At 40.1% G+C, this 16,464-nt stretch overlaps 1 protein-coding gene across 3 annotated transcripts in view; it reads right to left on the reverse strand.

The window, feature by feature from the left end:
• tex10.S (testis expressed 10 S homeolog) overlaps nucleotides 1–16,464 on the reverse strand; it is an 87,572-nt gene that overhangs the window by 39,985 nt on the left and 31,123 nt on the right. For all 3 annotated transcript variants that reach the window (XM_041567211.1, XM_041567212.1, NM_001094814.1), the window contains 1 exon segment: nucleotides 1,612–1,787. In XM_041567211.1, the coding sequence (XP_041423145.1) occupies nucleotides 1,612–1,787 (176 nt within the window).

A 16,464-nucleotide genomic window follows, 5' to 3' on the forward strand; every position in this document is an offset into this window, starting at 1 on the left:
GAGCGAGAACAGCAGGGGGCCTAGAACAGAGCCTTGAGGAACTCCGACAGAGAGCGGGAATGTGGTAGAAGTAGAGTTAGAGAAGGCAACTTTAAAGGAACGGTCAGACAGATAAGATGTAAACCATGAAAGAGTAGTGTCATGAATGCCAGCTGAGTATAGTATGTCTAGGAGGAGTGTGTGGTCAACTGTGTCAAAGGCTGCAGAGAGATCTAGAAGGATTAGTATGGAATAGTGACCTTTAGACTTTGCCAGTAGAAGATCATTGGTTACTTTGGTGTCTACTTTTGTCTTCCAAAATGTATCTAGCCGTTATTAGCATGCCTAATTTTGTTATGTTAGGGAAATTTAAAAAAAAAAAAAAAAATTCTGATAATGATATACATGGTTTTAGGTTGACTGCAAAGGACTTCTGTATAACATGTCATTGCATTAAGGTTCAATCAAATGTGGAATTGTATATTTTAAATGCAGTGCCACATTTATTATCTGAATTAAGGAAAATACCTGACAGTGAAGGGAATATTTTAAACAACTGGCACATTTATCAAAACAACTACTTGATAAAAATGCTAACAATTAATTTTATACACTTGGGAGGGGCTAAACATTCATGCTCAAGCATTTGGACTACTGAAACCACATGCAATCTTGCATGGTTTCTTTCTGCATTCACAAACCTCGGTTTCCTGCCGATTTTTTTTTGCTTGCCAGGTTTTAGGCGCCAATCTTTCTATTTAAAAAAAAAAAACCCACTCAGAGAAAAATCAAAAGGCAGGAAACCAAGGTATTTGAATGAGGTCCAAAAAAAACTTCCTTCTGTTGCATGTTTAAGAGTATGACAAAATACAAAGTGAGGAGGGCATACTTATATAAGATTAGAGACATAAGTATATAATTGTGGGTGCAGAGGAACATTTCTTTAGGTAAATTACGACCAAAACAGAACAAAACCACCCTAAAAAAAAGCCCAACATTTCGTATAAACTCCTTTTTCAAGGGATTTCTACAGTGAAACAATAGTGCACATATCAAATGGTAACGTCACTTCCGCTATGTCATTACCGCTGACATTACGTCAGCAGTCATGACCAGCAGTTGGGTAAGGGTGCTGTCAATCAAACTCACAAAAGGAAAACATTTCTTGTGATAACATGGGTGTGGTTTAAAGTGGGTGTGGTTTAAAGTGGGTGTGGTTTAATAAAGGGAGTGGCAAACATTAATTTCCATTATCATCACACCACCACGTAGGCCAAAAACAAATCCATCCCTTGGTACTACAGAAGTTGGACAGCACTGCTCTACTATATTAAAATGAATACATAACATCCCCCCACACTTGACATGTCACAAAGCTTAGACATGGTCACACCAACACTGAACGCATACAAAAACAAATCAGAAAAATCTGAGTTTTGTGTGTCTCCCATATCTGTGTGTGATATCTCTGGGGGTGATGAAGAATCTCTGTAAATATGTCACTGTTATATAAAGGATAAATTTAAAAAAAAAAGCTACAGGACATCGAAAACCAAATGCTTATTAAACATTCTGAATTAAAACAAAATAGTCATCTATGAATGGAAAGATCATAGTTAGAAGATTTTTTACCGTAGATTTGGCATGCTGCAGTTTGAAGACTCTGAAGTAACTCAATGTGTGAACGGGTTGCAGCAGTGTATACTGTATCAATAATTATGGCTGAAAGTTGAGGGCTTCTTGAGCCAAGATTGGCAAGCTGCTGAGGCAAGCCAGAAATCCATCGAGACAAAATATTGCTTCGGCTTCTGTTTCAAAAGAGAAAAAAAAAAGTTTCAGTCTTAGAATTTCTATTCATAACCTGGGGCATTTAAAGGTTTTTAATTTAAATACCACAGACAAATCTCAAATCTGGTAGGTGATAAATATGAGCAGCTGAAATGCCTACTGAAAAAATGCTCATGGCAGGAGATCATATCCTAGTATCATACAGTTCACAACAGATTGCAGGTGTGTTTTTGGGGTGTGTGTTGTCAATATCACTATAGAGTAAACAAGAAAAAAAAAAGTAGACAAGGTGCCTTGAGCAGAATTACTCTGGATATTTACATCTTCGTGAACTACAGTAGACAAACTGAGCAGACATGTGGCTAGTGTAGGAAGTGTGCATTTGTGTCTATTGATAATTCTCGGTATAGCTACAGGCTAGGCCACCATCGGGGGGGTGGGGTGCGGAATCGTTGTCCCGGGCCTGGTCAAAATCGGAGCCAAAGAGGGATCGGACTGCATAGCACCAAGTTACAAAAATTGTGTAAACAACATAAAAACTAATGTTAAAACTTACGCAATTAATGCAACTTTTGTAAAACTTCTGCCACATAAGAGCTTATGTAACTTATGTATGTAGCAATAGCAAGGTATAGTAGAATGAGAAAGTAGATGCAGGAGGGTAGGTTTTAAAATTACAGTAAATCACACTGACTAAGTCAATGACTACTGACCACAAGTGACACCGACTACTGATTACACCAATGAATTGACAATTTATTAGCACATTATTTGGCCATCTACATTATTTGGCCCCAATATTCGGGTGCATAAACATTGGGGAAAAAAATAAATTTTCCATAAACATATATACATATCCATAAATATTTACTGGGGCTTCTAGGGGCCAGTGTGATACAATGTATAAATAACAGCACAGGTGTTGTCTAAGTGGCTTGAAAAAAAGACATTGGTCTGAAACGTTGCCAAATGTTTGGGGTCAGAGCCCATGTCCTAATAAAGGCATTTTAAGAAAAGAAACTACTGATTGGTGTTGTCAATAATTGATGTGGTTTGACTGAACGGATGGAAAGTGGAAGCCGTTGGAAGCAATTTGGAGGTAAAGGGTGCATGCATGTATTGCTGATTGGACGATTTTCAGTGGGAGACTGTCAGGGGCAGAACATCGGCTGATCTGTTCTTTTACTAATTTATTTGATCGGAATGGTTAATGGCAGGTCGGGAGATGGGAAGTCCGATCGTTCGAGGATTTGAACGATCGGATCTTTGCACCTATGGCCAGCTTTAGGCCCATACATCTTTGGACAGACAACTTTTGAATTTTAAATGAAACATCTCAGATGCACAGTTGAACTGCAGACATTCAGCTTTAATTCAGTGGGTTGAACAAAAAGATTGCATTAAAATGTGAGGAATAGAAAAGGCTTTTTTTAACACAATCACTTAATTTCAGGGGCTCAAAAGTAATTGGGACAAATTAAAAAACTGAAAATAAAATGTTAATTTCTAATACTTGGTAGAAAACGCTTTGCTGGCAATGACAGCCTGAAATCTTTAACTCACGGACATCACCATATTCTGGGGTTCCTCCTTTTTAATGTTCTGCCAGGCCTCTACTTCAGCGGCTTTCAGTTGTTTCAGTCGTTTGTTTCAGCCTGGACTCCAAGTCTTGTGCTACACTCGCCTCATTCCTGCTTCTGCCACATTCATTATTCTTGGAGTTCAGGCCCTTGGGGCGCTACAGTCGGGCAGGATAATATTATGGGATGTGTATTTCATGGGGACCTGACCGAATGCTGTGGAAGGCAGTGCCGGCTACAGTGACACTTACACAGAGAATTATTCTCAGGTAGGAGAGAGCAGAATGCGAGACATTTTGAAGTCATTTGCCCCTTCTTTGCGCACGGACAGTAATTTCCAGCTGGGGCAGCACAGAGTCAGACACTGACAGTTGGAAACGATTTAGCGGGCCCGGGTGGGATAAGAGCAGAGACTCTTTCTCCTTGCACAGTCCTTCTCTTTCCCCTCTCCAGACTCTAGGGAAGCGAGGTTGGTCTCCCCCGGCTCTGGAGCTCTGCCCTGGTATGTGGCAGGGCAGGAGTAGGAGGCAATGGTGAAGTTGGCTCGTGCTGTGGGGGTGAGGGCACTACACTCAGGCATTGGCAGGCTTGGGGCACATCGGGAAAACCTTGCCAGTTTGGAGCATGAATCAGCGGCCAGCAGGATCCAGCAGCAGAGAGCCAGGGAGGAGAAATCGAGCGCTGCTGGATGGATGGTTGCCCTGTTGCCTTTTCTGAAGAGTTATTTCTTAATAAAGACTTTGCCATTTTAAAGTATAACTTCCAAACCAGAGATCCGCAGTGATTTTAAGAAGACCTTTATTTCCCCAACACCACTCCTAACGCGTTTCGTGTGGTAACAGACGTAATCATAGGTATGTTACCACACGAAACACATTAGGAGGAGTGTTGGGGAAATAAAGATATTCTTATAATCACCGCTGATCTCTGGTTTGTGGAAGTGCACGCAATATTGGAAGGTTCTCACCTTGCCTCATGGCAGGAGCGGCCCTGATGCTGTACTTCAACAAGCCAATGTTGAGCAGCAACAAGTTAGGGAAGAGTGGTCAGAAATTTTAACCTCTTTGTTAATAAGTCAATTGCAAAAAGCCTATTTTGACCTTGATCCTGTCACTGTCAAGAATCTGAAAAAGAACTGTAGCCAGTTTCCTATTCATGTGAAAACGACTTCATTAAGCCCAACATACCTTAGTTTAGAAAGCAGTCACTTGTGAAGCATGGAATCAAATGCTTTGGCATAATCTAAATAGTTCACATTTACTGCTCCCCCACTGTCCAGCATCTTACTTACCTCATCATAAAAATTAATCAAATTTGTCTGAAATTGGGCGTGGCCTAAGCACGCAATGCAGTAGCAGCACTTTCACATCGCCTCCCGGGATATTCTCTCTAATAGCCTATTCTGCCCCGTTACAAGCAGTGGACAGAGTCCCATTCTACTTCCAGTGCCTCCGGATCGACTTCTACTATGGGCAGGGTGAAAAAAAAGCAATCTCCGCTCAAACTCACCTCTTTCTACACTAAAAAGACGGAGCTGGATACCATCCAAGATGGCGCTGAAACGCATTCCGAGGAATCAGCGTCGCAGCAAAGCTCCCCAGGCACAGAGAAGCCTATTCCCTCCAAGATAAGATATGCTCTCTACCTTTCGGGCAGACCTGCAAATGGACTTTAAAAACATGCTCAAAGAGCTCAAGTCCGAAATCACTGCCTTAGGAAACAGAACTGGCGACTTGGAGGACAAGATGGAGGAAATGGTGAGTGCTCACAATAATCTGGTGGATGAGACTCATAAATCAGAGGAAGCCATTATCGACATTAAGCGCAAATTAATAAATATGGAAGAGAGATCCAGGCGTAATAATGTGCAAATCAGAGGCATCCCTGAGCAGATACCGCCTACTCAGTTACAGAAGGTAACTTTCTACTCATAGATCGGATCCACCAACTGTATAAACCCAAGAATGCACCACAATTCGCACCCAGAGATACGGTAGCCAGACTGCATTTTTTCCACATAAAGTATCTGCTTCTGAAAACGGCTAGGAATCCGGAGGCTAGGCCTGAGAGATATAAGAACATAGAGCTGTTCACAGATTTGTCTCCAATGACTCTACAAGCTAGAAGGGAATTCCAAGAAACGACTTCCGTACTTCGGCAGCACAATATCCCCTACAGGTGGGGTTTTCTTTTGTGGCTGGTGATTATGAAAGAAGGAGCTGCAACCAATATCCTAACCCCAGCACAAGGGTGTACACAACTCCGCACTTGGGGTTTAAAACCCCTACCTCATCTACCGCCTGTAGGGAAAGAGGGATGAAGTTCTGTCTCTGGTCTTTTGTCCCTTTACAGCAAGTTCTATCATTTGTCCGTCTGGGCATTGCTATTTTCGTCATACCTCCCGGGAGCTGTGATAAGTATATTGGAATAAGTTACTGTTCGCTTGGTTAACCCCCTGATACAGACTTTACCCTGAGGGCCATTTGCTGGCAGTAGGCCCCACGGTTCAGTGGAAGTATCCAACTTTATAATTATAATGTTTTTTTCTTTTTCTATATGTTTCTACTATTGTTTTCTTTCTTCTCTTTTTCCCCCCCCCCTCTCTCTCTCGGGTATGCGTTTCCTAGGAATTTGTCTATACTATGTTGTATTATGCTTACCGGGTTCGCTGGTGACTCTGTATGTGTGACTCTATGCATCCAACATTATCTTTATGATGGCGTTTAATGTTTTAACTATTAATGCTAAGGGTCTAAACAGCCCTTATAAGAGATCCTCTTTATTATATGAGGCCAAACAGCAAAGGGCTGATATAGTGTTTATTCAGGAGACACACTTTACTCCTTCTACAACATGTGTTCCAAAAAACAAATTATATAATATATTCTATTCTGCCCCAGCATATAAGAAAAAAGCGGGAGTTGGAATAATGATAAACTCATCCTTAGCTTACTCATATGTGAGTCACCATGTGGACCCTAATGGTCATTGCATTGTGTTGAATTGCTACATTAATCGGAAACCATATACTTTGGTCAATATCTACTCCCCGAATACCCCTAAACTTACATTTCTTAAAAAGGTATTGCATAAAATTCTCTCTTTGAAACATGGGTCTTTGATTTTGGGGGGAGATTTCAACCTTGTCCCTAATCCTGCACTGGATAGATCAGTTAATCCTAAAGGCCAACACAAGATGAAACTCTCCTCATTTCAAAACCTTTTACAAAAATATGGGCTTTATGATTCATGGAGACTTTATCATCCTGGGGAAAAGGACTACACATTTTACTCCCATGTGCATTTATCCTACTCGAGGATTGACTTGATGCTAGTTCAGAAAGATATGCTAGATTATATCGCACAGTCCCATATTGGTCTAATTTCATGGTCGGATAATGCCCCTGTACTGTTATCTGTAGCGGACCAGGTGCAGAGATCCTCTAGGGCCCAATGGCGACTTAACCCTTTACTGATCACCAGACCCGTGTTTAAAGAAAAAATCAATAAGGCTATACAGGAGTATTTTAACCTTAACAACAATGGCCAGTGCAGTACATTTAGTGTATGGAATGCCCATAAAAATCTAAATACAAAAAAGATAAGACTATGCCATATCACACCCTTTTGTACAAACTATACAGTTTGGAACAAAACCATAAACAGTTACCTTATAAATCTACAGCAGTCTTAATTGCTGAAACTAGGAAGGCACTTCAAAATTTAGCGATGGTACAAATTCAAAGTAAATTGACGCTCATCAAAGCCACTCATTACAGGATGGGCAATAGAGCATCTACGCTTTTAGCTCACCAACTGCGCACTAGACAGGCCAAAAAATAGGGAACAGATTTGCAGAGTTCTATAAAACTCTTTATAATATAGCTGACGACCCTACCACTCCTGAACCCACTTTACAGCGAATAGATGAATTCCTAGATAACATAAAGCTCCCCCGAATTAATCAGAATCATTTGGAACAGCTTAAAAGACCTATAACTCATTTGGAGGTCTCGAAAGCAATAGCATCATTTCCTAGTAATAAGGCCCCGGGGCCAGATGGGCTCACGCATTTATATTATAAGCCGTATTCCTCACTGTTACTCCCACACCTAACAAACACCTTCAACGAAGCCTATGGGTTCTTTTCCCAAGGAAATGCTTCTATCACAGATTGTAACCATACCTAAGCCTGGGAAAGACTTATCTTCCGTACAAAATTATAGGCCAATCAGTCTACTGAATGCAGATAAAAAAAATATACGCCAAGGTTATAGCTATACGTCTTCAGTCACCTTCTCTGCTCCTATCCCTGGATGCAGAGAAGGCATTTGATAGGGTTAACTGGTCATATTTATCTAGGGTACTAGGCAAATCTAATTTCCCCCTAGAATTGATTACTGTAATTATGGCATTGTATAAATTAGATAAACACTAATGGGACTTTATCTGCCCCCTTTGACATAACCAATGGGACCCGGCAAGGGTGCCCGTTGTCTCCTATCATATTCTCCCTTGTGATTGAACCCCTTGCCCAAGCTATTCGCCAAGACCCGGATATTCAGGGTATCAATATAGCAGGTCAGGTTCAGAAGTTAGGTCTCTTTGCTGACGATACCATTATTTACATGTCACACCCATCCCACTCCTTGAATATACTGCTAGGACTATTACAAGCATATTCTGAGGTATCATATTACAAGCTTAATGAAACCAAAACGCAAGCTTTATGTATTAATTTATCAATTACTGATACCGAGTGGTTTAAACATACTTACCAGTTTCAATGGAAGGGGAATTCAATAAAATATTTAGGCATTGATATTATGATTTCTCCCAGTGATATGGTTAAGGCAAACCTTACAAGGTTATACCAGGAAGTATCTGCTGACATCAAAACATGGAAGTGCCAATTTTTGTCTTGGTTGGGAAGGCTGCAGGCTTTAAAAATGTTGGCATTACCAAAGATTTTGTATGTTTTTAGAACTATGTCTATTCATGTACCATCTCCCTATATTATGAAACTGCAGTCACTATTCAACTCTTTTTTGTGGGTGAACCAAAAACCTAGAGTTGCACAGAAAATTATACAAATGTCAAAACGCAATGGGGGTCTTAATGCCCCTAATATAATGAGTTATTACAAAGCGGTAACTCTTGATCAGCTAAAGGCATGGATGACACTAGATATGGAGAAACGATGGGTTCAGATCGAACAAAGCTCAGTCTCCCCGTTATTATTCCCACAGATTTTGGGCACCCAGGCGCCACTCAAATATATTAATCCACAAAGAGTTCCTCCAACTGTTACTCATTCGATGGGCATGTGGCAAAACCACAAAAAATATTTTAAAACCTCTTTGCACGTTTCTCCCATTGCACCAATTGCAACAATGGAACTACTCATTCCAGATCTCAATCTAACCCACTGGGGTGATTTCCGTTTGGCTCCCATTCATTATCTTACCAAAAAAGGTCAACTTTTGTCATTTGAGGAACTACAACGACAACTGCTCCTTCCGAAAATGGTATTTTACCAATATCTGCAGATAAGACACTATTTGTGGTCAACTGGCTGTATCCCGCTGAGGAAACCAACTGCGCTGGAATGCTGGCTAACTAACCTAGCACCTCTGAAAGGGAGAATATCACTTTGGTACAAAACGCTACAACCTTCTGTTGAGATTAAAAACACTTCCACAATTCTCAAGTGGGAGAAAAGATTGAACATATCTTTATCTGAGGACGAATGGTTGCATGTATTTTCTACTCCTACCAAAGGCTCTAAATGTATTACTCACCTGGAGACCTCAAGGAAAATATTATATGATTGGTATATGACCCCCAGTAAACTCCACCGCATCTACAAGAATGTACCCAATACGTGCTGGAGGGGATGTCACCAGAAAGGTGATAGGCTCCATATCTGGTGGGGATTCCCTAAGCTCCAGCAATTATGGCGACAATTGGAGGCCTATTGCAACGCCCAGTTGAACTTACAAATAAAGTTTACCCCAGAAACTATTCTTTTGGTCCTTCTGGATCCGAACATTCCAAAGGAGTCATGCACAACCCTACACCACCTGATCTTTGCGGTCAGGCAATTGATTGCAAGGCAATGGAAGTCCATGAAGGTTCCCACAGTTCAACAGATTATCAAGGAACTGGACATTCATTACCAATATGAGAAATTGGCTGCATTGGCTACATTTAGCGCAGCTAAATTTTATAGGAATTGGGAGAAATGGTCCTCCGACAGACACAGGCTGGTTTACAATGATCCTCCACTGAAGGTATCCTAGGAGCACTTACTCCCTCCCCAAACCCCCCCTCTATCTTTCCTCTTTCTATACTGTGCTTTTGTATTTTATTTTATTTTCCCCTTTATTACATTTATGTGTATTGTTTTTTTGTTTTTTTTCTTCTGAAACTCAATAAAAAGAACTGGTTTAGCACATTTGCCTTTTCTGTAAGTATTGTAAGGCCACTAAATTGAGATGAAAAACTAGGTTTGTGTATTTATTAATCTGGTTGTCTCACTGCTAGTCTTTACTTTCTGATCTGCTTCATGGAAAAACCCTGCCTTTTGCCTGTACTTTTACTAGCTAAAAAAACTTTTTCTTTAAAGAGATTTGCTGCTGTGAGAATTTCTCTATTACTCAGATTTGCGGAGTGGAGAAATTCTTTTGACCACACCCCCTAATTACCATGTTCATTTTACAAAATGTTGCAGCAACACATTTATGTAGTTAGTGGTGCTTGCGAAGCAAAGCATCACTACTGTTATCTTGCAAACTTATTTTTATTAGTGGTGCTTGCGAAGCAAAGCATCACTACTGTTATCTTGCAAACTTATTTTTAGTGGTGCTTGCGAAGCAAAGCATCACTACTGTTATCTTGCAAACTTATTTTTATTCTTCTTCCGTATGAAAGTTTGGCGCGTAACTAGTCCCGCACCGTTTGTCCTAGACCCATGAATGAGGTGTCAAATCGTGCGGCTTAATCGGGAATGGGGTGGTATGACTTTTCTAAGGGGTGGGTGGTTAATTGCCCCTTGCGGGGGCAATTAACCACCCCGAAAAGTCCCATAGATTAACATTGAGGCCAACTTTTGACGGATTCTAGCGCAGAGAGGGAATCTTGTAGAAACGTTAAATTTACCACATTTGAAGAGGTTTGCGACCTGTGTCAGATGATACCCCACACGAGGGTATAAGTTTTACCCCCGGGGCAGGAGAGGTCCCCAAATTTGCCCCATTGACTTATAATGGGGAATTTATCGAATAATTAGTTTGTCGCAGACCCATGAATGAGGTGTCAAACCGTTCAGCTTATTCGGGAATGGGGTGTTGTGACTTTTCTGTCCTATTTTGGGGACCCAAAAAAGTGAGCGGAGCCGCAAACAACCAATCAGATTTTCCCTATTGACTTCAATGAGAAAATGTAAACAGCTGTAATTCTCACAGTAATAAAGCCAGAGCTCCCAAACTTGGCACCGTGGGTCACTGGGTGACTGCGGCCAAAATTTACAAAAAGTGGGCGGAGTCTACAACAGCCAATCAAATTTCAGCCATTCAATTAAATAGGAAAATTTTAAACTGCTGCCGCTCTTAGACGGTTAATGGCAGCCTCCTCAAAGTTGGCACAGTTGGTCACTGGGGGACTGGGATTAAAATTAAGAAAAGTGGGTGGAGCCAAAACCAACCAATCAGATTTCTTTGATTGGTTTTAATGGGAAAAATTAAGAAGGCTGCCATTCTCTCAGTATTGATGTCAGGGACCTTGAATATCACAAATGTGGTCGCTGGGGGTTTCCACTTCAAGTTTAGAAAAAGTGGGCGGAGCCACCAACAACCAATCAAATTTCATTCATTGATTTTCAATAGAAAAAAATAGAAATGCTGCCATTTTTACACATTAAATGACAGCATTCCCAAACTTTGGTATGTTAGTCACTGAGTGACTGTGGTTCACAATTAGGAAAAAAAGGGGCGGGGCAACAGCTAATCAGATTTCAGCCTTTGACCTTAATGAAAAATGATAAACTGCTGCTATTATCACGGTTTAAATGCTAGGTGTACCAAACTTGGCTCAATTACTCACTGGGTGACTGCGGTCAAAATTTAGGAAAAGTGGGTGGAGCCATAAACAGCCAATCCGTTTTCACCTATTGACTTCAATGTAAAATTTTTGATTACCGCCGTTCTCACAGTTTTAAAACCGGAGGCCCCAAACTTGGCACTGACCATGACTAGGTAACTGGGGTTAAAATTCAGAAAAATGGACGGAGCTTAAGACAGCCAATCAAATTTTACCGAACGCTATTCAATGGGAATATTTAAATTCCTGTCATTCTTACACTGTTAATGTAAGAGTGCTCAAACTTGGTCCATTTGGTGACTGGGTTGCAAATTTTTAAAAGTGGGCGGAGCCAAAAATAGCCAGTTTGTTTGGCTTTAAATTTCACCGGTTTAATCCGGATTCTACCGACTTTGTGTACTCTCTAGGCACCAGGGGCGACTGGGCAAGACACCCAACATATATGGGGGGCCTGAGTTTTGCCACGGCAAGCACCACTCACATTTTCTTCAGGAAATGTACCTCTCTAGTTTTTATGTGTTATTACAGTTTTGCTAATAAAGGTGAATTGCCCTTTACGCTGCAAATCCGTTTTGACAAGAGACCAGCTTATCTCAAATAGTTACAATTGTTTCTTTTCTTATATTAAATTGTTACAAATGTATGTAAGTGCACCTGCCACGTATTCTGGGCACTTTGCGAAAAGCCAATTAAGTTTTAGAAATATTGTATCTTTTTCTGGCTTCAGTGCAGGAGATCTAAGAGAAAGTTGGAACATTTCAATCAAACAATCCAGGACTGCCGGTTGAGCTGTCAAATCGTGACTGTCCCTCGAAAAAACGGGACAGTTGGGAGGTATGTGATTATCTTTTTGATAAGGAATTAGCTGACCATTAAAAGACGTCAACCCAAAAAATGTACTGTTATCCTGCACTGGTAAAATTTCTGTGTTTGCTTCAGAAACTTTACACAGCAGCTTGTTTATATAAACTTCAGTAATCAATGGGGCAGCCATTCAAGCTGGGCACAGGTCACATTGCAGATAACAGACAAGAATTTTAGAATACAACAATGGTGTTTGGTCTATCTGCTGTGTATCCTGTGCCTTTTCTCCCTTTTTCCCCCCAACTTAAATGGTCTCCCCCACAGCTACTCAACCTTGTGCATGGCTTACATGTACACTAATTTATAAACACTGACAGTTTTTATGTGGTATAAAAGCTGCAAAAAGTTATGGTGACCCCATAAATTATTTTTGGAAAGTACACATGCTGACAAATCCAAAATGTGTAATTATGTATTTCTACCCAACCGCAAAGCTACACTAAAGGCAGCGTTTATGACATTTCTGAAAATTACCTAAAAATACTACAAAGCGTCAAGCTACAGACCTTTCTGAAATCTGGTGATTTTGGTGACATTTCAAAAAATCACCTCAAAATTCCACCTTGCAACATCTTATTTCCCACATACTTTTAGATAAAACACCCTAAATATAAATGCCCGCGGTCCGTTCAACAGTTTAATGCCCAATGTACATAGGTTTATTGAAGTACATGGCATGTAAAGACCCCAAAATCTACCATGTGCATACTTAGTTTATATTTACACCATTTTATAAACACTGACCGTTTTATGTAAGGTAAAAGCTTCACAAAGTTATGGTGACCCCATAAATTATTTTTGGAAAGTACACATGCTGATGAATCCAAAATGTGTAATTATGTATTTCTACTCCAAACTACCCAACTGCAAAGCTACACTAAAGGCAGCGGTTTTTATGACATATGAGAATTGCCTGAAAATACTGCAATTTGCCATATTTCTCTCACACAATTTCTTACACACAATTGGAAAACACCCTAAATATTGACACCATGGGTCTACTGAACAGTTTGACGACAAATATGCATAGATATACCAAAGCAACTGGCAAATGCAGACCCCAAATGAAAATAGGGCATATATATATATATATATATATATATATATATATATATATATATATATATATATATATATATATATATATATATATATATATATTTTTTTTTTTTTTTTTTTTTTCTCGGCTGCCAATTCGCCTTCTGTGAACAAAGCCCCCTGACTGTCTATTATGTCCACCCAAACCATATATTTTTAAAAAGTACACATTCTAATGAATATGAAATTGCTAAAAATGTGTTTCTTCTCCAAATGATCAAATTGGAAACAACGTTAAAAAAAAAAAAAAAAAGCAACAACAATGTAAGCATAAAAACAAACCAAATACAATTTGGCAAATCAATGAAATAACAAGTGTGTGTTTGTGAATGCATGTGTGTACAGCTATAAAATGTGTGCAAATGTGTGTATACAGTCAAATGAAAGTTTGGGAACCCATCTTAATTCATTGGAGTTTAGTTCATCATTGGCTGAGATTTCAAAGTAGCAACATCCTTTATATATAACATGCCTTATGGAAACAGAAGTATTTCAGCAGTGACAAAGTTTACTGGATTAACAGAAAATATGCATCATAATTAGACAGGTGCATACATTTGGGCACCCCAACATAGATATTACATCAATACTTAGTTGAGCCTCCTTTTGCAAATGTAACAGCCTCTAGACGCCTCCTATAGCCTTTGTTACGTGTCTGGATTCTGGATGTCTGTATTTTTGACCATTCATCCATACAAAATTTGTCCAGTTCAGTTAAATTTGATGGCTACTAAGCATAGACAGACTGCTTCAAATCATCCCATATATTTTCGATAAGTCGGGGGACTGTGACGACCATTCCAGAATATTGTACTTCTCCCTCTGCATAAATGCCTTTGTAGATTTCAAAGTGTGTTTAGGGTCATTGTCTTGTTGGACTATCCAACCCCTGTGTAACTTCGCTGCAACTTTGTGACTGATGCTTGAATATTATCCTGAAGAATTTGTTTATATTGCGTTCAATTCATCTGACCCTCAAATTTAACAAGAGCCCCAGTCCCTGAATTAGCCATGCAGCCCCCGCAGCATGATGGCACCTCCACCAAATTTGACAGTAGGTATCACGTGTTTTTCTTGGAATATGGTGTTCTTCTTTCGCCATGCAAAGTACTTTTTGTTATGACCAAACAGCAATTTTTTTCTCTCATCAGTCCAAAGCACTTTGTTCCAAAATGACTGTGGTTGTCTTAATGAGTTTTTGCATACAACAAGGGACTGTATCGATTGTATAGCGAGTGCAGAAAGGGCTTCTTTCTCATCACCCTGTCATATAGATGTTCATTGTGCTGAATTGTAGAACAATGTAATGATACACCATCTGCAGCAAGATGTTCTTGCAGGTCTTTGGAGTTGATCTTTGGGTTGTCTGTAACTATTGTCTGTAACTGTTGTATGATTTAATTTCATACAACAGAATATTGCTTCACTAAAAATCTTTGTTCAGAAAACACCCCGTACTCAGATGTTCCTGGAAAATGAAAGACATACCACTGTTCCACCACTATATCTTTTGTTGAAGGTGGAGTAAATTATTATGCAGGCTGAGAGGAGTTCCCAAACTTTTTCATACAACACTTCGGGTAACATAGTAAGTTATGTTGAAAAAAAAAAAAAAAAAAAAAGACACCTCCATCAAGTTCGACCTTTTGACCTTTTAACCTGCCTAACTGCTAGTTGATCCAGAGTAAGGCAAAAAAAAAAAAAAACCCCACCTGAAGCTTCTCCAATTTGCCTCAGAGGGGGAAAAATTCCTTCCTGACCCCAAAATGGCAAACAGACTAGTCCCTGGATCAACTTGTACTATGAGCTATCTTCCATAACCCTGGTACCTACTGGTAAATAAAGCACTAGAAAGATTATTATATGATCCCCTTATATATTTATACATAGTTATCATATAACCCCTTAAAGGAATAGTTCAATGTGAAAATAAAAACTGTGTAAATAGATAGGCTGTGCAAAATAAAAAAAAATTCTAATATAGATAGCCAAAAATGTAATATATAAAGGCTGGAGTGAACAGATGTCTAATAAAACAGCCAGAATTCAACATCCTGCTTTTCAGCTCTATAACGCTGAGTAAAGGTGGCCATACACGGGCCGATAAAAGCTGCCGACAGACTGTGTCGGCAGCTTATTGGCCCGTGTATGGGGGCCCCCGACGGGCTTCCCCGATCGAGATCTGGCCGAAAGTCGGCCAGATCTCGATCGGATGGGGTTAAAAATCCCGTCGGATCGCGGCCGCATCTGTTCGTTGATGCGGTACCGCGATCCGACCGCCCATTTGCGAGCGCTAGGATCCGATCGTTGGGCCCTAGGGCCCACAATCGGATCAGCCCGATATTGCCCACCTCAAGGTGGGCATATCGGAGGGAGATCCGCTCGTTTGGCGACATCGCCAAACGAGCGGATCTATCCGTGTATGGCCACCTTTAGTCAGCGACTTGAAGGGGGGCCACATGGTACATTTCTGTTCAGTGAGTTTGTAATTGATCCTCAGCATTCAGCTCCGATTCAAAAGCAATGACCCATGTGGCCTCCCCTCAAGTCTCTGATTGGTTACTGCCTGGTAACCAGTCAGTGTAAACCAAGAGAGCTGAAAAGTAGTGTTCTGACTGACATGTTTATACATCAAATCACTCCAGCCTTTATACATTACATTTTTGGCTAACTAACTATATTAGAAACATTTTTTATTTTGCACAGCCTATCTATTTACCCAGTTTATATTTTTACACTGAACAATTCCTTTAAAAACCTTCTCAAACATGGACATCCCCAATTTGGCCATTCTTTCCTCATAGCTAAGAATTTCCATACCTTTTACCAGCTTAGTTGCCCTTCTGTGGAGCCTCTCTAATTCATGTCCTGTTTGAGCAGTGGAGACTAAAACTGGGATATAAAAAATATCCAAGCCACTTGTACCCTTAAAGGGCAACTAAAGTCTAAAATAGAATAATGTTAGAAATGCTGTATTATGTATACTAAATATAAACATGAACTTACAGCACCAGCAGCCTAATAAGACAAATGATTTATGCTTTCAAAGTTGGCA

Source organism: Xenopus laevis, chromosome 6S, assembly GCF_017654675.1.
Source record: "Xenopus laevis strain J_2021 chromosome 6S, Xenopus_laevis_v10.1, whole genome shotgun sequence".
NCBI classification, from domain to species: Eukaryota; Metazoa; Chordata; class Amphibia; order Anura; family Pipidae; genus Xenopus; species Xenopus laevis.